The sequence below is a fragment of the Callorhinchus milii genome, unplaced genomic scaffold (assembly GCF_018977255.1).
Source record: "Callorhinchus milii isolate IMCB2004 unplaced genomic scaffold, IMCB_Cmil_1.0 Scaffold23, whole genome shotgun sequence".
NCBI lineage: Eukaryota > Metazoa > Chordata > Chondrichthyes > Chimaeriformes > Callorhinchidae > Callorhinchus > Callorhinchus milii.
This window is the reverse complement of record NW_024704764.1, coordinates 7659172-7685267: the sequence shown is the minus strand read 5'-3', so window position 1 is coordinate 7685267 and position 26096 is coordinate 7659172. Positions and strand designations below refer to the sequence as shown.

At 48.5% G+C, this 26096-nt stretch overlaps 1 protein-coding gene across 1 annotated transcript; it reads left to right on the top strand.

The window, feature by feature from the left end:
- Window positions 1-8451: 8451 nt before the first annotated feature.
- On the top strand, window positions 8452-26066 carry LOC103183781 (tensin-4). The gene is made up of 15 exons (XM_007901436.2): window positions 8452-8854; window positions 14625-15408; window positions 16272-16417; window positions 17047-17176; window positions 18593-18911; window positions 19143-19630; window positions 20347-20430; window positions 20663-20800; window positions 21108-21197; window positions 22032-22109; window positions 23295-23366; window positions 24016-24184; window positions 24573-24641; window positions 25418-25444; window positions 25888-26066. Exons 2-15 carry the CDS (start codon window positions 14781-14783, stop codon window positions 26027-26029), a joined length of 2580 nt encoding a protein of 859 aa, XP_007899627.2. The 5' UTR covers window positions 8452-8854; window positions 14625-14780; the 3' UTR covers window positions 26030-26066.
- Window positions 26067-26096: the final 30 nt, after the last annotated feature.

The following is a 26096-nucleotide window of genomic DNA, read 5'->3' as shown; positions in this document are numbered from 1 at the left end:
GTAGGAATCCGGTTGCTCGTCGATTGGCGGGTCACTTTACCAGAGGTAATAATTCCTTCAAAACAATACAATAATTTGGTCATTCAATGCACGACTGTTTGTGGGACGCTGCTGTGCGCAATCGGCTGCTGTGTTTCACCCCCAAAATACACAGTCAATTCACTTTACAGTATGTCCTGTGAAGCGCTTTGAGACGCCTCGAAGACGTGATAAGGGGTTATATCAAATGCAAGGATTATTATTATATTATAACCACATTTGTTCCAGGCGAGCATCATGCACAGGTCAAACTGACCTCTGCGGAGTGGAACTGAGTGGTACGTATGTCTGGCAGCCTCTCCCTGAAACACTAATAACATGAAAGATGTTGAGGACGTTATGTTCTGGAGGTTGCTCGCCACATGTGGGTTGCATTGAAGTCACCGTAGGCTGACAAACACTGCAGATAAGAGCAAACTCCAAGCGGGGCACAAAACAGCCAACGTTGTCAGAATGGGCACATTACGATTGTCAGTCGCTCTGTTATTAGGTTCAGCGCAGAAAAACCTGCTCAAAGAAAAATATCGAGGCAGTTTCAGTTTTGGAAGCTGCAAACAGGAAAGAATAATCCTGGCACTTGATGCAGCGATTGTCACATCTCAAAACACTTTGCAGGGTATAATAATAATAATCCTTGCATTTGATACAACACCTTATCACGTCTTCGAGACGTCTCAAAGCGCTTCAAGGAATATACTGTAAAGTGAATTGACTGTATATTTTGCGGCCGAAACGTGCACAGCAGCGTCCCACAAACAGTCATGCATTGAGTGACCAAATTATTATTGTTTGTACATCCGCTACAGCACCACATTGTCATGTTATGGCACTGTTGGTTCTATTCATTTTATTATTACTATACCATTATAATATTCTATTCTATTGCTGCCGTGTTTCGTCCACAAAATACACAGTCACAACGCTTTACAGTGTACTGTATTCTGCGAAGCGTTTTGAGACGTCTTGAAGACGTGATTAGGCATCATGTCAAATGGTTAAAAGGATTATTATTATTATTATCATCATCATCAATTTGTTTGGCTCTGTTTTTACCCTGAGCATTGACGTGTTGACTGTAGCCTTGGTCACCCCATCGCGGGAGGCTGGAAGAACAAATACACAATATAAACAGAACAAATACACCGCACACGTAAAATACAAAAATGCACTTCTACCCTGAAGTCACACAAACCAGTTCAGTTGTTCTTGCTTAACTCTCTAACCTGTTGGTGAACTGTAAAAGTTAAAGCAGTCACGTATGCTCTTTGGGGTAGTTGACATTTACATTTGCTGCTGTTGACGCCCTGTGCCACCGTGTACAGAGCTACATGTTCACAACGCTGAAGGATTTTTTTTCCCTGTTGAATAAAGACCCCGTGCGTTCGCAGCAGGGACACTGGCATCGACACGGACAAGAAGGAGCAGGGAAAAAAGGCCCATCAAGTTCACTCCTGAGAGAAACCCCCTTCTCTCCGCACTCCCCGCCAACCCATCATTACAGTAAAATTACCACTCAAACAGCCCTGATGAGTTTCGTCCACAAAATACACAGACAATTCACTTTGCAGTGTAACCTGTGAAGCGTTTTGAGACGTCTCGACAACGCGATAAGGCGTCGTGTTATTATTAATATTATTAATTCCTTCTTCCCCCCGAGTATAAACTTGTGACACCAGTTCAAGTGTTCGTTCAGCTCAGTGACCGCACTTTGCTAAGCCCTTCTGCTGGGTAAATGCGAATTGTATGGGCATTTTCTGCCCTCCGATGGACTGATCCCATAACTGCACCAGGACATCGCAATCCAATCTGGAAGCCCATAATGGTAATAATAATAATCCTTGCATTTAATATAATAATCTTTGCATTTAATATATCACATCGTCGCGATGTCTCAGTGCAAGTCCACAACTGTTTGTGTCTGCCCGCGTTTCGCCCACAAAAATATACAGTGAATTCACTTCACAGTGTATCCTATGAAGCGCTTTGAGATGTCTCGAAGAGGCGATAAGGCGCTGTGCTCAAATGCAAAAATTATTATTATTTTTATTCAAGCCACATCTCGAGACTTATATCTTTGACCGCGCTTTCGTTCCTCTTTCCCCGCTCCCCGCATCCTCTCGCCTCCCGCCCCCAGTTCAGGTGCTCACTCAGCACTGTGAATGCTGCTGTGTCGATGTAAATTGGATTATTATTATTACTACTATTATTATTATTATCCTTAATCCTTCCACATCCTAACCCTCACTCTAACCCGCAGAATGGACACTTGCTGTCCTCCGGTGGACGGAGTTTGTAAGTGCACAAAGACGTCTCAATCCAATCTGAAGCCCACAACTTCTGCAGACAAAGAGGGGCAGCAAAATGTTACGTAGGGTTTCACTGTAAAGTGCGGTGATTGGGTATTTTCCAGGCCAACGCAGCAGCCCCAAGTGCTCAGCGCCCTAGCTTCCGAGTTTATAGGTCCTCCTCCACCCTGGCTTGGTCCACTGTCAAGCGCTCTGGTACGCTACCCTGCGTATATTTCGTGAGCCCCACTAACGGCCATGGAGTGAGCCACCAATTTTATTTGGCGGATTATTATCCGATAGGGCCGCGGGACCTTTGAGGTCCAGCCGAACAGGCAGACGGGGCCTCGATTTAACGTCTCATCCGACGGCACGGCACGTCCGACAATACGTCAGCCGAGACGACGAGCTCAAAATCCACAAGTCAGGCTTGAACCCACAACCTTCTGACTCAGGCAAAGCGTCAATGGAACTAACGTCTAAGTGAAAGAATTTTCTGCAACAACAGCAACAAGGGCAACAATTTTTTTAAAGCATTTATATAGCGCCCGTCACAAGGGATAGCGTGTCGGAGTTTCAATATGGAGTCCTGCAACAGGTTAGAGCACTCGTCTTGCGATCATGGTTTACACGGCGCCTAATGAGTGTTGTGAATTGCGTGCCCTGAACTGTAAACACTAGTTGTCTGTATTGACTGGCGACGGTCTTAATTCGGGCTGGAAATATTTTGTAAGGTTTGTCTCCCTCATTGATCGGGTGGCAATGGGCTGAAGGCGTTAACCCGGGAGTGCGCAGGTAGACAGGGAGGAGGCAGACAGGCTGGTGTCTCACGCACCACAACAGGGTGGAGGTGTGTACTGGGAAGGAAGCGGTCAATAGCTTTGCATCAGTGTGTTTTGGTGACCACACCCTGATTCCTCAACCGCCCGAGGAAAGAGTTTTATTCTCTCCTGGCTTGAAGGGCGCTCTATCCCAGGTATTTCCAGCTCGTTTGGAGAGGGATAAGATTGGTTGGCACACACAGCGTTGCCTTTGTGTGGTTTCAATCTGATTCATGTGTTGTTGGATTCGAGTTAGCCGCGGTGTCTCTGCGGCTTGGAATGTTAGGAGGGCCTCGTAATGTGGCTCAGCAATTAGGGCAAAATTGCAAACCAGACTCCTCCAGGCCTGGGCTGTCACACGTGTGTGTACATGTGCTGCAGCTCATGGATGAGGTTCACCATTATTATGATTATATTGTTATTATTGTTGTTGTTGCATTATTACTTCTCATAAGCCTCAGTCTTTGGGGACTGGTAGACGTCACTGAGGCAAGACTATACAATACATTTATTATAATAATAATAATCCTTGCATTTGATGCAGCGTATTATCATGCCGTTGAGACGCCTCGAAGCGCTTCGCAGGATTTATTGTGAAGTGCAGTGACTGTGGATTTGCGGTCGCTGCCTCAGAGCCAGGAAACCGTTCAAAACTCTCAGCCACTGATGCTAAAACCTACCAACAAAAGTGGCTTTGAAGCGAGTGGGGCAGAGACTTGGGCAATGAAACAGTTATATGGTTACAATATATAGTGGCCCCTTCGCCAGAATAGCCGTCCATCCTAGGCCCTTCATCACAGAAACATTCCGAGACGTTTCAACGAGACAGGGGGCTGCAAATATTACATTTTTATTTCTATTGAGGGCCATTTATTTGTTTAACTTGCTCCAGTTCCAGTCTCGTCGGTATCGTGTTTCATCTGCCAAATACCACCCAGGTTACAGCAAGTGAGCGAAGAAAACACACGGTCACTATGCTTTGCAGCGAATCCTGTGAAGTGCTTTGAGATGTCCTCCTGACGTGAAAGGAGCAGTATCAAATGTAAGAATTATTATTATTATTAGTTGTGAGCTTGTAAATATGGTCCGTTCACATGGATGTTAAAGATCTTGTGACTTTTCACTACACCTTTAAGCTTCTTCTAGCGTCAGAGCTGATAATCCTCTAAACAAATTGATCATTGACGTTTTGGCTCTTTGTGTTAAGCTCAAAATATCTTCTGCTTTGCCTACAGAATACACAGTCATTACACTGAACAGGAATTGGCAGCAAAGTGCTTTGAGGGATTTGGCATCAGAGGTGCGATACAAAACACAGCGATTGTCATTCGTAAGAACTGCAGAAAAAAGAGCTGCAAATCGAGCCCCGGTTTAAGAATTTTAACATCTCCAATAAGAACATAAGAATTTTCTGGGCAAAAGAAAACCAAGGGCCATCTAGTTTGCCTTCCATCATCCTGGCAGTCGCTTGACATGTCACGTCTCAAACTCTATGCTGTATCCCGGGATATGGTTTTCTAGCTGAAATCTATCCAATTTGTTCTCGAAACAAACAACAGTTTCTGCCTTCGCCGTCTCCCGAGGGAACCTGTTACCATAAGTTAAATGTTCAGACAAGCTAAAACTAAGGGGAGTTTGGGAGCTGGAAAGGGAAGGAGAGGAGGCAGACACAGTGTGAACGGGAAGTGAAGTCTGTTCACTGGTGACTAGAAGCTCTGCGTGATGTAGCCTGCAGACTAGGAGAGGGCTGAGACGTCTCTGTTTGCTTCTCAGAATAGATCTGCTTTTACAGTAAGTCTATAGACAACGGGAATCGTCTATAGACAACGGGAATTGCCAGCCATGGCTCTTGGCCAGCCTGTTGCTGGCATCGATCGCACTGCACTAGACAAGATCTCTTTCTTGGACAGATTTCTCAGAACACTGTGGCTGAAAGTGTTACCCAAACCTTTACGTCGGCACCCAAAGGATACGGATTGGGCTGAAAACATGGCCCTTAAAGGAAATCTTTCCTGTCTTCCCAGTGAGTCAATGGTGGAGGGAGTGTTACACAACGGTGACAGCACCATTGGTGAGGCCAGAGGGGTTGAAAGACATTGGAGACAATCCTCAATAAGTCACCTAAACACTCATCCCATTACACAGAAAGTTACAGCACGGAAACAGACCATTTAGCCCAACGAATCCATGCCAGTGTTTAAGACCACGCTTGCTGTTTCGCCCACCAAACACACAGTCACTACACTCTATAGTGTAACTGTGAAGCGCTTCTGAAGAAGTGATAAGGCACTGTATCAAATACAAGGATTATTATTATTATTCCCCTCTCCTACACACCTCTATTTCCTTCTCAATCAAGTATTTATTCATCAAGTTTCTGCTTAAACTCCGAGTCTGAAGGTATCAAGGGATACAGAGCAAAGGCAGGTAAATGGAGTTGAGGTACAGATGATTTAATAGAATGGCGGAACAGGCTCAAGGGACTGCATGTCCTACTCCTGTTCCTACGTTCCTATAAATACATTGATCCTTTCTGCTTCAACCACATTTCCGGGAGAGAGTTATTAACAATAATAATAATTTTTTTTGGTAGTTGAATCCACTCATCCCTGGTAACATCCTTGTAGATCTATGCTGCGTTCTCTCCAATGCCACAAAGCCTTCCAGTAATACGGGTGATCAGAACAACAACAATAATTTGCATTTATATAACACCCCTTTAAGCCGGGTAGAGCACTTAAATGTATACAATATTCAAATGTGGTCTATCCAACGTTATATAGTGTAACGTTATTTTCCTATTTTTATACTCTATCCTCTGGACATAACGCCAGGGACTCAATTTGTGCTATTTATGGCCTTGTCCATCTGTGCTGCTAATTTTAAAGTCTGACGAATAAAAAACTCCCTAAGATCCCTTTCCTCCTCTACGCCTCTCGGCTTCCTGCCATGTTACCAACCAAATCATTGTGTCAAAACATCGTGTGGACATTGGGTACATTGCCACACCAGTTGAGTTCAGATTCCTAGAAGATTGTACTCAGGCTGGGTGATGTTCTGACGGGATCCCATCAGGAGAACCGCGTACAGTTTTGGATGACTTGACAAAAGAGAATGCCCAAATCCTTGAGGCAGTGCAGAGTAGAGCAATGAGGATGATCTTATTATATTAATAATAATAATAATAATAATAATCATTGTTGCATTTGACACAGCTTAGCACCTTATCATGTCTTCGAGACGTCTCAAAGCGCTCAAAATCATGCGCAATGATTAGATTAACTAAGGCTCCTTGGCTTGTAAAGTGATATCTCATAGGGGGCGTTGCAGAGCTTTTTATAAGTTGGAGGGATTTCGAAATATCACCAATTGGGTTTTTAAAGAAACCTTGCGATTTCCTTTCGTCTACAAATACAGTCAATGCTCTTTGCAGCAAATCTTGTGAAGCGCTTTGAGACTTCTCGATGGGGTGATAAGTCGTCATATCAAACGCAAGGATTATTATCATCATCATTATTGTTGTTGTTATTAAATCATGTTTGTTGCGTCAAATCATTCCATCCCAGAAAGCGGCAAACATAGAAGCTGTTATTCTATATGTAGCTCTACCAGCTTGCAGCCTGTATTTTGAAAGCCAAAACTCTGGCCCCACACTCTGGAACTCCACCCCACGGTCCCTTCGCCTCGCTTCCTCCCTTGCATCCTTCAAGGCCGGTCTCAAGACCCTTCTTTTCGACCGTGCCTTTGGTCTCTCTCCCACCTCCCTGCCTTCCCTCACCCCTACACAACCCCTCCCCTGGCTCGGGCCCCGACACCTGACTGTCCAGCGCTTTGGGACCTCCTCCCAACGTGAAAGGCGCTCTATAAGTGTAAGTTTGTTGTTGTTGTAGCTCACTCACTTGCTCACCAGCCTCCAGTAATGGTTCTTTAGCAGTGGTTAGTTTCATAAGTGAGTGTTGCAAGAGGAGGAAACTTTTCCCCGTTATGGTTGTGTCTGTAGAGAGACCCGGTTGTCTCAACATTGTCGCCTCCAAATTAGTGATCTCACCAAGTGAGTCAGCGGCCAAGGCCCTCAGTCAAGACTGAACTTAAGTCAGAGATAATACCTACAATGATTAGCTCAGAGATAGCTATGAGACACACACTCACACACTGGTGACTAACCATCTCTCCCTCATTGATTCACTAACTCACTCATTCAACCACGGATTAATTCACTTTTGGTTTGCTAGAGAAAGTTATTATGGAGATTCCAACCTGTGAAATTATTGTTGCCAATTGCCTAGATCCAGGATCTACATAATATGCCTTTCCGACTCTTGCATTCCTACATTGAACTTAATATACTAGTCTGCTAGACTGTACACGTTTCGCCCACAAAAATATACAGTCGATTCACTTTAAAGTATATCCTATGAAGCACTTTGAGACGTCTCGAAGATGTGATAAGGCACTATATCAAATGCAAGAATTATTATTATTATTAGTTATTAGGCGATGTGCTTACCCTATCAAGCTCATTTTGTAGGTTCTTTGCTGTCTCCTATGATTCCAAAGTCCACTGAACTCGCTGCCACGTGCAAATTTAACAATCTTAGTTAAATTAAATAAATAACAGAATAAAATTTGGTCACTCAGTCCACAACTATTTTTGCAGACACTGCTGTTTGCAGTTGGCTATAAGCCATGGAATGCTTTGAGACATCTCAACAACGTGATAAGATGCTATATCAAATACAAAGATTAATATTATTATTATTACCTTACACGTGGTGAGATTGCACAGCTGGAGTACTGCACGTATTGCTGTCACTGCAATATAAGGAGACTATCTAGAGACAGAGATGTTACGCAAATGTAATTGATGACTGGAATAATTTCAATCGAAATTGTCACGGCTGAGGTGGATAGATTTTGGTTAGGTCAAGGTATCAAGGGATATGGAGCAAAGGTGGGTAAATGGAGTTGAGGTACAGATAAGTCATGATCTAATTAATAGAATGGCGGAACAGGCTCGAAGGGGCTGAATGGCCCTCTGTTCCTATATAAAAATAATATTAATAATAAATTGGTCACTTCAATCCACCACTGTTGTGGGACGCCGCTGTGCGCAATTGGCTGCCGCGTTTCGCCCACAAAATATTACAGTCAATTCACTTCACCGTATATCCTGTGAAGCGCTCTGAGACGTCTGGAAGACGTGGTAAGGCGCCGTATCAAATGCCAGGATTATTATTATTGTTGTTGTTGTTATTATTAATTATTATAATAATTTCTGATGGTTGAGGCCGGGACACTGGGACTGGATTCTGTGATGGGAGGAAGTGAAGGTGGGTTGAGAGCGGATGGACCTAAGAGCCTTCTTCATCATCCAAACCAATGGAGTGATCTTGTGATGGTGTTTTGCAGGAGCTCATAAATAGAGCGTTTTCAAGGCAACTTGACAACGTGCCAGGTCAGGATCTGCAATGATCAACTTGGACACTCCCTTTCCCTCTCCCTCCCTCTGGAGCCAGTCGTACAGCCTGTACAGTCAGATAGTCGGAAGGGCAGGATTGATTTAAATGAACTTGGATTGTGTCGAAGGAACTTATTGTCACCGGAGGCTGAAAGGCTTCGCACGTGTCTGTAAGAGAGAGAGAGAGTGATATTGAGACCTGGCAGCAATCATTACTGGAGCACATCAGGATTCGGTCTGGTTTGCGAAAGGTAAATCTGTGGTTAAGAGTTCTTTTTTTGTTTTTAAATGGAAACTTATTGAATGTCATTTATGTGAAAGTAAATTTGTGGAGAGACAGAGAGAGAGAGACACACACAGAAAGAGATATAGACAGAGAGACACACACACACACACACAGAAGGAGATACAGATAGAGAGGGAAAGACAGAGAGAGACACACACAGAAAGAGATATAGACAGAGAGAGAGAGAGATAGACAGAGAATCAGAGAGAGATAGACACACAAACACTCACAGAGTAAGGGATAGAGAGATAGACAGAGACAGAGATGGGCTGACAGACAGAGAGCTAGACAGGCAGAGATAGAGGCAGAGGGAGATAGACAGAGAGACAGATATAGAGAGACAGAGAGAGACACACACCTAGAATCACATCGAGAGGAGCGAGCCTGTATTAACATGTAATATTGGGAGCCACGGTCAGGAAGGTGAGGTTTATTGATGTTGTTTCTGCTGTTGAGGAGCTGTTGGTTGTGTGGCGAGTGACAGGTCGTGTTGGCGAGATACTTTGCTGACAGTCTCTTGTGATTTAATTTCGAATTGTAATAATAACTGTGTTTGTTGTCGCGCCTTATCTCAGCAAATCGCCGGACAGAGATTTCTGTCCAGTGTAGTGACTGTGTGCTTCGTGGAAGAAGGCGGCAGCTAAAATGAGCCAAGAATAATTCCCCTCTCTCTCCCACTCCCCACCACCACCACCACCCAAAACAACCTGGTGTGAACGTTGTTCACCTACGGCAGAGAGAGTCGATTAAAAAAATGTTTTTAAAAATAAAAAAATGTGGTCACTCAATTCACGACCATTTGTGGGGACGCTGCTGTGCGCACTTCGCCCACAAAATACACAGTCATCTCACTGTGCAGTCTATCCTGCGAAGCGCTTTGAGACCTCTCGAAGATGTGTTAAGGCGATGAATCAAATGCAAGGATTATTATTATTATCAACATGTGACCCTGCGAGAGCCTAATCCGAGCAGAGAATAAGCTGAAACTCCCACCCTCCCAAAATCCCCCCCACCTCCCGCACCCCCCCACCACTGCAGGTTGCATAGCCCTGGGGGTAAGTGGTGGCAGAACCTATGTCAGTGCCTGCCTGTGCGTTACCCTAAACGAAGGTCACTCTCCAAATGAACCCTCTAAATGCCTTCCCCGCTCCCTTGCCTCCTTCAAGACCCATCTCGAGACCCTCCTCTTCGACCGTGCTTTCGATCTCCTTGCTTCCCCACCCCATGCCCTCCACACTCCCCGATCCCGACCCCCAGCTCGGGTCCGAAACTCTTTGTCTGTCCAGCGCCTTGGGGCATCCTCCCGACGTGAAAGGCGCTATACAAATGTAGTTTTGTTGTTGCTGCTGTTGTTGTTGTGAAAGAACAGGTATTTAACGTGTCAGACTGACTGGCGCCCGGTAACGGCAACTGATTAACAACCCTCGGGCCTGAGATCCCACAGCAACTCCCGCGAGTGGGAACGTTATCTTGATACGAGGCTAACCTGGGTTGGGTGACTCGCGAGAGATAATAATCCTTACGTTTATGTCCGAGCGCTCTGGGAACGCTCATTCGGGGTGAAAGGTGCCATATAAATGCAAGTTGTCCTTGTTGTTGTTGTCGTCGCTGTCACGTTCTCACGTCAGGAGGACGTCTCAAAGCGCTTCTCAGTGTTTGCTCTAAAGTTGCGTGACCGGACTGTGCGTTTTGTGGGCAAACGCGCAGCAAATTTGCACGCAGGAATGGCCCACAACCAGCTGTTAGGTGAGAGACCATTTGAAGGACGACATCTTGAGAATCCAGGGCTGATCCACCCCCTCCCCCCCCCCTCCGCCCTCACCCAGCGCTGCACTGGAGATTCAGCCTTGACTGTGTGGAGTTCAAAGTCCCGCCGTGAGGTTTGAACCCAGAAACCTTCTGACTGCGAGGCGAGAGTGCCACCCACTGAGCTCACCAGGTTGGCACGCTTTGCCCCCGGGGGAACAGAAAGTCGGGAGCTTCCCTGCTTTTGAGCGAGGAATGTAAGGGCGTCAAAAAGAAATCAGAAGGGAGACACTTATCCAAACTCGCACCTTCTACACGTTTCGCCCACAAAATACACATCACTCCACTTTACGGTACATCCTGCGAAGGGCTTTGAGACGTCTCGAAGACGCGATCAGACGCTGTATCGAATATAAAAGGATTAATTGTTATTATTTCAAGCTGGTGCGACACGGGAGCCTGCGAGGCAGGACATGTGCACTGTGCGTTGCTTCTAAGTCTCTCGTTCGCACAGGTAACAAGTAATTTGGCAAAGCAACACTCACCCCACCCTTCGCTCCAGGGCTTACTGCAGCTGCTGTGTGCACTTCTGAGCAGTCACCTGCCTGCAGTGGAGTGCCAGATGTATGTATGTGTGTGGGGGTGGGGGGGTTGGGGAGAGGGGAAAGGGAAGCGGGTGAAGAGAAGGGAGCTTGTGCCTTGTCTCAGAACAATGTAAGAATTAAAGGGGAGGTTAGAAAAGATGTCTTTATGCAAAGGATGAGAAACAACACACAGTCGCTACAACAACTTGCATTTATATAGCACCCCACACGCAGGTTAGCGCCCCAGAGCGCTATAATTTACGGAGAATCCCGCTGAGCGCTTTGAGACGTGCTCCTGGTGTGAAAGGCACTGTGTCAAATGTAAGGATTATTATGATATTATATTAGTATTATCAAATTGTTGAGGTGGTGTTAATTAATAATAATAATAATAGTCATTGCGTTGCGTTTGATACAGTGCCTTTCTCATCAAGAGGAAGTCTCAAAGGATTTACTGTAAAGTGTAGTGACTGTGTACTTATACACTAAAGCGGGCGCCCATTTGTGCCACAAACAGCCTAGATGTGAATTACCAATTTTATTTTGGGGGGATTGTTGGCCAGGACACCGGGAGAGAGAAATTCCCTTCTCTTTTCGTATAGACCATGGGATCTTTAACATCCACCTGAACAGACAGACGGGACCTGAGTTTGATACTTCTAGCAATGCAAAACCCCCTCTTCCCCCCACCAACGCTTATTTTAAAAGGAAACAGGTATCGATATCCGAAAAATAGAAATATTAAAGGTCTGGGGAGTGGGATCAGATCAGGCGTTTTGTGGAGAAAAACATCCTGGGTTTTGCTGAGCAGAATGGTGTGACGTGGGGCTGTAACATTCGGTAAATCATTCACTCAAAGTTCCAACTGGAAAGGGTCAGTATTGCTTATCTTTGTCGGCACCTGGTATCCATCTTGGCTCAGTTTGTTGCTTGAGTTAGAAGGCTGTGGGTGCAAACTCCACATAAGGACTTCGAAGTCGCACAATCTGGACTGACAGTGCAAGTGCTTTGTGATGTCTCAATGACGGGATAAGGCAAGGATTAGTTATTATTAATTCAAGCTGGTTTGACATGAGCGCGTCTGATTTGGCCGTCAACCAAAATCCCGTCTGCCTGTTCAGTTGGACGTTAAACATCACATGATGTTATCTGAAAAGAGGAGTGCTGGTTGGACAGTGTAGAGGGAGCTTTGCTGTGTCTCTAACCCGTGCTGCCATTGACCTGGGAATGTGGGTGGACAGTGTAGAGGGAGGTTTACTGTATCTATCCTTGACTCGTGGTAAGGCATGTTCTGTGCTGAGTGTGAGTTCCTTGCACAAGCTCACGAGCTGGAACAAACTCCTCCAATTGTCAGAAACGTCCGTGTGTGAACAGTAAGCAGTGCTGAGCAGCGGCAGTTCAGAGAAGCAGAGTGGGGGCCCCTCTTTCCCTCTCCGTGTCTCTCTCCCCTCTGCCCCCCGCCCCAGCCCCCTCTCTCCCTCCCTCCCTCGGGATGCAGCCAATTCTAGCCATTGACATCCTCACCCTATGACAATGGCAGGAACTCAAGCTTTGCTCCGCAGCTATTTCCAGAGTGAGTCACAGGCTAACAAAGGCACAACAATATTTTCAACAGATAAGGAGGCCATTCATTTTATCCGTGCCAGGATTATAACCTTTCATTATTTCCATGCTCTCTCCTCCTGGCACTTTGTTTTTTGATCAGTAGCCACATGCGATCATCAATTCCAAACCCTGACCAGGCTCTGGATGAAAGGATTCCTTCTCACCTCTCTCCCAACACTAACAATCCCAGGACTATGGCTCACCTCGTCTCTGATTCCCATCGGAAGGAAATTTTTGTTCCCTATTTACCTCCCTCCCTCCCTTGCCTCCTTCAAGCCATGTCTCAAGACAGTCTCTTCAACCACGCCTTCGGTCACACTCCTACCCCTACCCTCCCTGTCCTCCACCTCTCCTAATTCCAACCGCCACCTTGGGTCCAAATCCCTGACTGTCCAGTGCCTTGGGGCGTTCTCCCGACATGAAAGGCGCTGTACAAATGTATTTTGTTGGATTGTAACCCGTCAATATCTTAATCACTGGGAAAATCAGTGCGATGGAACGAGGTAGGTCAGGATACAGATCTCAGAGCAGAACCCTGACCAAGGCTTTGCTTCATTTGAAACTATTGTGAATGGAAAAATAATAATAATAATAATAATAATGATTCCTGTATTCGATACAGCGCCTTTCATGTTGGGAGGACGTCTCAGAGCGCTTCACAGGACACACACTACAAGTTGCAGTGTCTCTGATTCAGGCTGTTTCATTTAAGTGAATCCAAAGTCCTGGCTTCAACCCTCTGGCAACCAATTCCAGCCAGTAAATCATCTTTGTAGAGGAATCCTTCCTGGTGTGTTAAATTGCCCTTCACACCCTGGAACGTGCCCTGTGGTTCTGCTGCCTCAGTGTTTCTGCAAGTCTTGTTCTGCTTTTGCTTTCTGAATCCTATTGCGAGTCTCGTCGGTCTCATTAATTAGGACGAAAGCGCTTTGCGTGGATCGACGGCACGGAAGCGAGGGGTAGTTCCCGAGGCCGTCCCAGAAGGAATTTTTTTGTGGCGAAAAAGAAGCTGAGGTGAGGACGGAAGCAATGAATTAATTATAATAGTAATAATAATCCTTGCATTCGATTCAGAGACTCATCACATCTTCGAGACGCCTCAAAGCGCTTCACGGAATAGACTGTGAAGTGAATTGACTGCGTATTTTGTGGGCAAAGCAATTGTATCTAAAGTGCACAGAGAGGTAAGGGAAGGGGAAGACTGGTTGTGTGGTTGACATTAGAGGTCTGAGGTCAGGAAGGGAAAGTATGGAGAGATAAGCTGCTGTTTCCTCTCCCTCGGGAGAGATTCCGAAGCTGGGGAGCGGCTGTCCCAACAACATGGAGTGGGGATTTATCCCAGGATCTGATTAAAGCCTATATTTAGTCACTCGGTAAACTTCCACGGCTTAACTTTTACAACTGTCCTTAAAGACAATCTGCTCATTATCTCACTGCAGGTAATAGGGGCTGTGTCACAGTCTACAGCTAATCGACACCAGAATGACTAAGTCCTCAACCCTTTCCTTACCGTCGTTCAGTGCCCTGCCTTTTGCCTCAACAGCCACGCATCCAAGGAGTGAAGCTCTGAGCAGTAAAGGGTGTTATAATAATAATAATCCTTGCATTTGATACAGCGCCTTATCCCATCGTTGCTGAAGCCTTATCCCATCGTCGAGACGTCTCAAAGCGCTTCACAGGATACGCTGTAAAGTGAATTGACCATATGTTTCGTGGGCGAAACACTTGAAATGTAAACGGCCTCTAAATGTCGAGTCAGGTCAGTCACTCGGTGTCTCTCTCTCTCTCCCACTTTCCCAGGTTCCCAGATTCCCTACTTCCGTCAGTTCCCGAACCGAGAGGGCCAGTTCGGCTTCAGTGTTGGAGAAGAGAGGGGTGTCTTGTGGGGAGTCAGCTGAGGAGCACACGGCACCAGCGTAGAGTTGCTGAAGCAAAGGGAGCTCATTGTCAGCCGCCATGTCAGTCCACACCTTACACTTGGAGCAGTCACCAGGCTCCAGGGCAGGTCACTGGCCGGAGTCCATGGTCCTCAATGGTTCCTCAATGAACCGGGCTTTCACTAACGTGGTCTATCCCGGCTCCGTCACCGTCTCCCAGACCAATGCCTACAGCCAGCGTCCGGCAGAGCGATGGGTCTGCCGGCAAGTGACTATGTCCCCTCCTGCCTCGAACTTGGGTTATCAACCGTACCACCCAAGCAACCCTCACCAGACCCTCTCTGTCAAGTCAGCCTACGGGCAGAAGCCCCCGTCGCCGTGCCCTCACACCGTGCTGCAGCGAGCAGCTGGCGATTATCACCGGACGCCACAGGAGCCCGAGCAGACAGAGGCTTGGAATTTTTTCAGGAAGGGGTCAGATGCGGACCAGAACCCAGGGGATCAGGCATCGTCACCGTCCTTAGATGCCACCATCGAGAATCTGAACAACCTGATTCTGGAGCTGGACCCAACTTTCCAGCCCATCAACACCGGAGTCAGAGGAGCCTGGGATAGCCTCCGGCACGATACCAGCTCCAGCTCCGTCACCGCCTTGCCGCACTGTCACACACACAAGGAGGAATTCCCTGGAGACAGCGATGGAACAGGTGAATGTCGGCTCCAGAGGACAGATCATTGTCAAGGGGGCTTTACTGTGACTCTAACCCTGACCTGGGACTGTGGACGGACAATGTAGAGGGAGCTTTACGCTGTCTTTAACCCGTGCTGGAGGTCTGGGCTCTGGGCTGTGTTAGCAGAGTGAGATCCTGTTCCCTCTGCTGGGGGCGGGGATGGGTGGGGGGGGTGTGGGTGAGGGGACATGGGCTGTTGGGCGCTGGTTGCTAGCATGTCTTTTCCCTGTTTGTTTTGGATCCGCTCAGAGCCTGAAACACAAACAGGATGGGCTGTGGCTCTTCGACAGCCAGTCACTTGCGTTAGTCAGGTCCCAGCCCTGGGGCTCGTGCATTCAGTGCTGTGTGATCTCACTCAGCAAGCACTCGCTCGCTCGCTCGCTCGCTCAGCAAACATCCACAGACCATTAAAAGTCTTAAAGCAAACTCCGAGTGGGTGGTCATGGCAACTGTGGCTGGGAGGTCACACAACGGGTGTGGCGCATTGCAGAGATATTTCCTGTGCCAGCAGCTAGTGGTGGCATGACTCAGGCATGACCCTCTCTAACCACCCACTCCCCTCCCACACACGAGGGTCTGAGCAGGAACCTCACCCACTATGGATGGAAGCCTGTAATTATTATTATTATTTATTAGTATCATTATTTTTCATTATTATTAATGCCACTCCCGCTCCCGGATGCCCCCATTACACATTCTAGACATCTGTCTCCCAGATCCCCACTACCCCATTTCCTAACCTCCTCCCCACCACCCACACCCCCCCCCCCACCTCCACCCCCACCACTCCACACACTATCACTGTTAGTTCTGATTCTAGTTTCTCATCCCAACCTCAGGAATTCTGCTGTACAATGAATGGGATTCTCCGGGAAGGAGAGACGAGCAGCAATCCGTGAGCCTGATATCCCACGGAGGGGACCGAGTGGACTCCCCAGAACGGGGTGACATTGGGAGCCCCAACAGCGACAGCCATCACAGGACGGTACGGTGATGGGGCAATGCGACAGAGAGATTGTCTCCACTGGCATCTCCCTCGATCTCTCTTCATCTCACTGTATCTCACTGTATATCTCAACAACAACAATAAATTACATTTACACAGCAGCTTCCATGTCAGGAGGACGTCCCAATGCGCTGGACAGTCAGGGAATCGCACCCGAGCTGGTGGTTGGGATCAGGAGGGGTGGCGGGCGGGGACGGTAGGGATAGGAGGGTGACCCAAGGCACGGTCGAAGAGGAGGGTCTTGAAACGGGTCTGGAAGGCGGCAAGCGAGGGAGGGGTGAGGCGGAGGGATTGCGGGATGGAGTTCCAGAGATCTCACTCTATCTCACTGTGTATCTCCTTTGATCTCTCTTTATCTTACTCTATCTCACCGTATATCTCACTCTGACTCAGTCTGTATCTCACCGTTAAGTGAGTTACAGGAGGTTCTGTGGCGTGGGATTCCTCACCATCTCTGCTAATTGCTGACGTGTAGTTGACAGTATAGGCGACATGCCAATAACATGTGGGTGACACGAAGCAGACATGCTGCGATGATTGCCGTGTGCCCCGGGGTTCTCAAACCACCATGTGACGATCTGACTTTGTGTTTTTTTTCCCCCACACAGTTCACTCTCCCGGGATATAGCCAGGCTCGGGATGGCTGGAGTGGTCCCACCTCGCTATCCAGGGACATTTCGCATCCAGTCATTGTCTCCAAGCCACACATTCCCATTCCTACCTCTTCGTCCTCTATGGGTAAGCAACGGATGAGGCAAATTATGGGATTAAGTGTGTTACTCACACGCAGGAGTGAGTCAGCGCGAGCGTGAGTCAGTCAACTGGGTCCATCGGCACTTTGGGACACCTTTCCACAATTCGGAATGGCACTCCAATCCAACGCGCCGTCCTTCTGATGAGACGTTAAACCGAGGTCCCGTTTGCCTGTTCAGGTGGACGTTAAAGCTGCCATGGCTCTGTTCGAAAAGAGAAGGATTATTATTATAACAACGTACACAGTCAATCCACTTCACAGTGTATCCTGCGAAGCGCTTTGAGGCGTCTCCAAGATGTGATAAGGCGCTATATCAAATGCAAGGATTATTATTATTATTATTATTATTATTAAATGCAGTCTGCCAAACCTTTCCCGCCCAGGCGCTATAAATGAATATGAACAACAAGTGACGTGCGTATGATATCTACCTCAGTGCTGAGCAGCCAATCGCAGGGTCATAGAATGACAGGCGTTTCAGCCACCAAAGCCTGAGGCCACGTGAAATCAGCAGAAACAGGCTGAACGCAAGTCACCAGCGGTGCCAGCGGGTTGCTGGTAATTAGGGTCAGTGTCTGATGGCACACAAGCAGCGACCTTGTACCCAGTGACAGTCAGCAGATCCCACCTCACTGAACATTTTCAGGGCAAAGGGCTGTCGTGCTCAATGTGATACTGACACTCAGCAGTGAGTCAGAGAGGGTGTGAGTAATTGCCATCAGCACACGTGTCTGTCTGTGTGTGTGTGTGTGTGTGTGTACGTGTGTCAGCTGCCACAGCAACACCAGGGCCTTGAAAATTCCACCTGGTCTCAGCCTTAAAGTTTATCGTCTTGAAGTTCAAGGCCGTGAGGAACGGTGGAAAATTACAGTTATCACACGTCACCATTTAAGAAATGGCATAATTTCAGCCGAGCGGTTATGGAGAGACGATGAGCCGATCGCGGTCGATGATATCCCGCTTAGTTCTGTTGGGTCAGGGTATCAAGGGGGGCCAAGGCAGGTAATTTGGCTTGAGGTACGAATCAGCCATGATCTTATAGAATATCGGAACAGGCTCAAGGGGCTGAATTTGCCTACTCTTCTTCCTGCGTTTCGCCCACAAAATATACAGTCGATTCCCTTTGAGTATATCACGTGAAGCGCTTTGAGACGTCTCGAAGACGTGGTGAGGCCCTGTATCATCAACAACAACAATAGCGACCACTTGCACTTATATTACGCCCTCCATGCAGAGTAGCATATCAAATGCAAGGATTAATATTATTATTATTATTATTATTATTATTATTATTATTATTATTATTATTATTATTATTATTATCATTATTATTATGTTCCTATGTTTTCTACGGCCGGGGTAATAGATAGAGATTAAAGCTGTGTGTCTCTTCTCTACAGAATCCCGGTATATAGACATGTCCCCTTGCCCGAGTGCCTTGACATCGAGAGGACCCTCGACACACAGCACCTCCCACCAGAGCCGAGGCCTCTGTATCAGCCCGAGTGACTCGCTCTCCACGTCTCCTCAGCGGAACACATTACCCATCCTAGTCCCCACGCCCCACGGCAGCCTCCTTAGAGATCCCGCCTGCAACTACCTCTCCATGTCTCCGGTCTCGGAAAGCATCCACAAGTGCTCGCTCGCTCGTCCTTCCATGCACGTTGGAAGCACTGGCTCCTTGCTGTCCACATCTCCTGGGTCAGACGTGTTGGGAAGGTACGTAATCCCCCTGCTCTCTGCGCTCTCTCTCTCTCTCTCTTTAGTCTCCACGTTGGGCGACAACAACAACAACAAATTACCCTCGTATGGTGGCCTTTCACGTCAAGAGGACGTCCCAAGGCGCTGGCATCTCAATAACGAGATAAGGGGCTATTTCAAATGCAAGGATTATTACTATTATTATAACTAACTAAGTAACTAACTCGCGGTTTATGGTGTGATTGACAGCTCCCACTCCCTGCTGAGCGAGGACGGGAGGATGTACAGATCCACGGGGAGTACGTACGGATCATCCGGGTCCTTCGTTAACATGTCGAGTCCGTTCGGCACCTCTCCCGGCACCTGCAAGATCTCCTTCAGCGATCAGAGACTTCACGAAGCCTCGCCGCAAGCCAGGGGTGCTGGTCGTTCCTTCTCTCACCACGGTGCCTCCAACACGGGCCCTGGGAGGAGGCAGATGACCTCCCAGCACAACGCAGCCAGGCCACAATACATCAACAGCTGCCCGGCCTCCACCACCACCTCCTTCACCGACATCCCGCTGCTCCTCATCAACGGAGCCCCTGAGCACGGGCAAAGCCACTCGCACAAGAAACCACCGCCCTCGCCTGGCTACTTCCCCGAAGCGAACGCCAATTGCACCGCAAGACGTCCCCCTGGTCTCAATGTTGGATCAATTGGATCGTTCAAGGCTTCGAGCCTCGTCTCGCTAGAAGGTATGCACCGAGGGTACCTGCGCGTGTGTGTGAGAGCCCCTGAGGGTGCATACATTTTTAACTCAGTGATTGGAGCACTAGGCTCGCAAGCGAGAGGACCTGGGTTCGATTCCCGGCCAGTGTGACACCTTAGGCAAGTTTCCTTAACTCCACACGCCTCTGTTTGCCCACCAGTAAGTAGGAATCTTGTTGTTTCAGCGCTTTGGGATGTCCTCCCGACGTGAAAGGCACTCTATAAATGTAATTTTGTTGCTGCTGTTGTTGTTGTTAGTCGATTGGCGGATCGCTTTCCGGGGGTAATAATCCCTGCAAAAAAAAGCCAATAATAAGAATTTGGTCACTCAATCCACGGCTGTTTGTGGGACGCCGCTGTGCGTAATTCACTGCCTTGTTTCGCCCACAAAATACAGGTCAATTCACTCAACAGTATATCGCGTGAAGCACTTTGAGACGTCTCAACGACGTGATCAGGCGCTATATCAAATGCAAAGATTATTATTAGAAGTTTTATTATTATTAATAGTGGGTTACAGTTAGACACACTGTAGAGGGCAGTATTAGTCACTCGTGGTATCTACAAAACACTCATACTAACAGCAACTCACATGCACATTAGGACATGGGTACACACACACACACACACACATGTGTGGGCTGTAGCATGTCTCTGTCAGTTCCTCATTACCAAGCGTGATCTTCTAACATACTCTCCGTAGACCAATGTGACTCTCAACCGAGCATCAAATTCGTGCAGGACACCTCCAAATACTGGTACAAGCCGAACCTCAGCAGAGAGCAAGGTAGGAACCGCTTTAACTCCATCCTGAGGGTTACATTCCTCTCGGTGACGGGGGTTGGGGGAAGGGAGGTGGGGGAGGGGAGGGAGTGAGGCTTTTCAGAGTTGGTCGAGCTCCTTGACTGACCAGGGACTCGAGCTGTGAGAGGTTCTCGGGGGGGATTCTGCGCTCGGACACCGCTTAAAGCGGACGTGACGCTCAGGGTGAGGCCTGCTAACCGCTGGGTCTCTCACAGCGATCGAGATACTAAAGGACAAGGAGCCGGGCTCCTTCATCGTCCGCGAGAGCTCCACCTATGTCGGCTCCTACGGATTGGCCATGAAAGTATCTTCACCGTCATCGTCGCCAGGAAGTCCCCCTGACAATAGAGCAGGTCAGTCCTCACTCGCTCGCACACTCACATACTCGCTCACTCACTCGCACGCCCACGTACTCGCTCACTCACACACTTGCTCACTCGCTCGCACGTTCGCTTATACACTTGCTCGCTCATTTTCGCGCACACACTCACTCGCTCACACACTCACTCGCTATCTCGCTCACTCAAACACTCTACATTTACACACTTGCTCGCCAGTACATGACTCGGGGTGTGTGTGTGTGTGTGTGTGTGTGTATATAGTAAAAGTAACGTGCTTGTTTCCTGAACCTAACGTGCTATCTCCTCTGTGTCCCACCAGACTCTCCCAGTCAACAGGTCCGACATTTCCTGATTGAATTCTCCCGCAAAGGCGTGAGTCTGAAGGGATCGGCCCAGGAACCTTTCTTTGGTAAAGACATTGCATATTCCCGAGTTTAATCATCTCCTTACCACCAAGCCCACTGTTAACAACTCCAAGGCCCCATCTCAGCCTTGACGAGATATCCACCCAACATCAAGATCCTCACCCTTGCATTCAAGTCCCTGCACTCCTCTGCACCCCCCGACCTCTCTGACCTCCTCTCTACTCAAAACAGTACCCATTGCCTTCGTTCCTCCGGGTCTGGCCTCCTCCTCATCCCCCGAGTTCTCTGCTCCACCTTCGGCGGCCGTGCCTTCAGCCACTCTGCCCCGAGGCCCTGGAACTCCCTTCCTCACTCCCTTCGCCTCACTCCCTTCCTATTTTCAGGTCTCGGCTGAAGACCTTTCTCCTCGACCGCGCCTTTGGTCACCTTCATCTCCCTCCCCGGCCCTGGGATCCGTTACTGTGAAGCACTGTGAGACGCCGTCCGGCGTGTAGGGCGCTATATAAATCCAATTTGTTGTTATATATAAATCCAAGTTGTTGTTGTTGAGATAGATAGCCGATAATAATAATGGTTACATTTGGTACAGCGCCTTTCACATTGGGTGAACGGCCCAAAGCCCTTCACAGGATGTACGGTAAACTCCTAACAACTTGACCCTGATAACTTGTCACTAACACTTAAGTCATCGCTTCGTCAAAATCCCGGCCATTTCACCCACAAAATATAGTCATTTTGCTTTACAGTGTATCCCGTGAAGCGCTTTGAGACGTCTCGAAGACGTGATAAGGCGCTGTATCAAATGCGAGGATTATTATTATTATTTGGATGACTTGGGACTGAGCCAGGACTAACTTCGGGCTCTTTTTGTTTCACAGGGAGTCTGTCAGCCCTAGTGTACCAGCACTGCATCACTCCCATGGCCTTACCCTGCAAACTCATCCTTCCCAGAAAAGGTAAGTGACTGTGTACGACTGTGAGTGATCTGATTGCCATAAGACCATTACCTTAAAACCGAAATTGTTTGGAAAATTCTTTAATCGGGTTTAATGCGGAAACTAGTTCTTTTGAGGAATCGTGCAAATGAAGAGTGTAGAGAGAGGAAAGGAGGGGGTTAGAGAGAGAGAAAGAGAGGGTGAGCGAGAGAGAGAGAGAGAGAGAGAGGGGTGTGGATGGGAAGGAAGACATTTCCTTAGCGGGTAACATTAAAGGAAATTTATATGAATTTTATATTATATTTATATGAAAAAAGGTTAGCGAGTAACATTAAAGGGTATTCTAAAATATTTTACAAACATATCAAGAAAAAAAAAGGTTAGTCAAAGGTAGGGTGGGGCCAATTAAGGACCAAGGGGGAAATCTTATTGTGGAGGCAGAGGGCACGGCTGATGTACTGAATGAGTACTTTGCATCTGTCTTCACAAAAGAAGTGGATGCACCATATGCCGCAGTATCGGAGGAGAGGGCAGAGGAAATGGATAGGATAAGTATAAACAGAGGAAGCACTGAAAAGGTTGACTGGGCTGAAGGTAGATAAGTCGCCCGGTCCGGACGGGATGCAGCCGAGGTTACTATGGAAGGCACGGGTACAAATAGCGGAGGCTTTGGCTATAATTTCTCAATCTTCGTTGGACACGGGGCAGAGGAGTAGAGAGTGGCCAATGGACAAAAAGGGACAGAAGGACAAACCTGGGAACTCCAGGCCAGTCAGCCTAACATCAGTAGCGTGGAAACTCCTGGAGACTATAACCCGGGACAGAATAAATCTTCATGGATTTCTTGTCTAACAAATCTAAGCATTTTTCGATGAGGTAACGGAGAGGGTGGATAAAGGTAGTGCGGTTGATGTAGTTTATATGGACTTTCAAAAGGCATTTGACAAAGTGCCACATAAAAGACTTGGAAGAAAAATAGAAGCCCATGGTACAAAAGGGAGAGTGGCCTCTTTTTGTGCTGTACGATTCTATGATTTTATGACATGGAATTGGATGGAAAGAGGGACAGGGGGGAAGCAAAGGGGCAATCAGGCCTTTACCTCTTCCCCAGCCTCACTCACTGCATGTTCAGGGAGGGATAGAGGGAGGAGCGATCACACGACTATGGAGTTTCAGCCCCTGACGTGCTGTGTTGTGTGTTTGCAGAGAGTTCGAGTGAGGAGAACAGCCCAGACTCCTCCGAGAGAACAGCGTCTCCACTGCTGAAGAACGGAGCAGGTAATGAGCCGTGTGTCGCACCCTGTGTGGGTGGAGTGGGGGGGGGGGGGAAGTAGGGGGTCAGTCAGTGCCATTGCAAACCTTCCCACATAACCTTCAACCAAAACGTTCACCGAAACCTTCATCCAAACCGCACGGTTTGTGCCTGCGAAGACAATAGAAGCGCTTTTCGGTCGTCTTTTTGTTTTGCCCACAAAAACACACGGTCCTTTCACTTTACGGTATATCCTGCGAAGCGCTCTTTGAGAGGTCTCGAAGACGTGATAAGGCGCTGTATCGAATGCAAAGATTATTATTATCTTTTCCGTCCCCATCTGCTCTCTCCTCCAGCTCAGGCCAACCGGCCTTGTCTGGCGCTTTGAGATGTTCTCCCGACGTGAAAGGCGTAAATGTAAAATGTGCGCCTTCCTCTTCGACCGTGCCCACGGTGGCCTCTCACCCGCCCTCCCCACCACTCCCCCTTTCCCCCCTCCGGCTTGGCGGGGTGCTCCGCCACTGTCAAGCGCTCTGGGACACTACCCTGTGTGAGGAAGAGTGGGAGTGGGGGTGGGGGTGGGGGGGAGGGGGAGGTGCGCTATATTAAACGCAAGTCGTCGCTGCAGTCGCCTTCACCTCACCAAACGCCTTGACGAGACCTCTCCCTCTCCAGTGTTCAACATCCTGTACCTGAACTCGGTGACCATGGAGACGCTGACCGGTCCACAGGCCATTCTGAAAGCCACGTCGCTGAGCCTGGAGCGGGAGCCCATGCCCCCCGCCACCGTGGTCCAGTTCAGAGTGTCCGAGCAGGGCATCACTCTCACAGACAGCAAGAGGAGGTGAGAGCCAGGGCCAGGGAGGGGGGGGGGTCTCTAACTGAAATGCTTCATCCCATGCGTCAGCCTGACTCGGTCAGAAGGTTGTGAGCTCACGCCCCCACCACCCCCCCATGTTGGGACATTGTCTAAGCTGTTGCTCCGATGCGACCTCGAGCTCTAACACGGGACTTGTACACACAAGCCCTCGGGTCCATCGTTGAGAGCGCTGCGCACGAGGGCCAGGCCAACACTCTCACCACAAGAGCCATTACAATCCAGGTGTCTGCTCGCAGGCTTCAATCCCGTTCAAGACTAGATACTGATCCAGCTTTTTGCTAGGATTCTCTTTGGCTTCTGCTCTCGACTGTACTAAACCTATCTCTCTCTCTCTCTCTCTCTCTCTCCTCAGGCTCTTCTTCAGAAGACACTATACAGCCGGCACAGTGAATCACTGCGGTTTGGATCCGCTTCAGAGGAAGTAAGTTACTGAAGGCCGACAGGTTGAGACTGATGCTCAGTGGGTGGGGAACGAATGCAGCTGTCCAGGGTACAGATAATAGTGCACACAAGGAACATGAAGTGCCCCCAAAATGGGTTTGAACCAGCCTGAGAGAAATGCCGACTGGCTGGAAACATGTCACGAAGGACAAACAGAGCAACTCTAAGCACGTAGAGGGGTGGGGTGGCAGTGGGGGTGTAATGGCTGTAACTCCGGGAATATTCACCGCTACGAATATTCACCGCTTTGACTACAGCCCCAAAGCACTTCGCAGGGTTTACTGTAAAGTGGAGCGACTGTGTGTTTCTCGGGAGATCAATGAATTGAACACAATAATGATAATCCTCATTTGACACAGCGCCTTATCATGTCGTGCATCGAGTGACCGAATTATTATGGGGGGAGTGGGTGGGGGGAGTGGGGTGTCTGGCGCTGATCTGGCTCTGATAAGACCAAGGCATTGGTGATGGGAGACCAGCCCTTTCTGGCTTATTAATTCGCTTCGGTGAGTTCTTCATGCAGTGAGCCACAGCTGTGACTAGGCAGGGGTCCAGCTAGACCTTGGGGAATGGTATTGGAGTAGAGAGCGCCAGTGGGGGAGCGAGCACCAGGCGAGGTTCCAGGGTCTGATGATGGTCACCAGCTGCGCTCACCTCTTGGAGCCTCGGCTCTTGATCAGTGACGGACTCTTCAATGGCAAGAGGCAGGAATTCTTGCGATACTGTCCTCCAATCTCTTGCCTTCTCTTTTTCCAGGTGGAGAAAGGACAACGAGCCCTCAAGGTGAGATTATGATCGATGAGGTCCGTCGGTTTGTGTCTGTGGCCCGGCCAGAGGGAACGTGATCACAGGAGTGACTGTGCCAACCACACCCTCTCCACAGACGCTCCACTAATCTCCCCTCTACACTCACTCCCTCCCTCCCTCCATCATCTTCCCTCTACACTCATTCAACAACCAACCCTCCCTCAATCCATCACCTCCCCTCCACAGTCCCTCCCTCCTCTCAGCTCCACATTCACTTCCTCCATCATCTCCCCTCTACATTCCCTCCCTCCTCCTCCCTCCACAATCCCTCCATCATCTCCCCTTCACACTCCCTCCTCTCCACTCTACGCTCACTCCTTCCACCATCAACCCTCCACACTCTCTCCCTTCATCATCTCACCTCTACACTCACTTGTATTTGGACCCGACCGCCTTATAACGTGGGAATCTCTTTGCAGGATCTTCGGGTTCGTGGCAAAGAGTCAATCCAATGCCACCGAGAACATTTGTCACCTGTTCGCAGAATATCAGCATGAACAGCCCGCCTCCACCATCATCAACTCCGTGACCAGCATTCTGCCCGGGCTCCAGAGGGAGTGAGAGAGGAGGGGGGGACGGAACGGAGAGAGGGAGTGAGAGAGACAGGAAGAGGGGGGTGGGGGAAGAG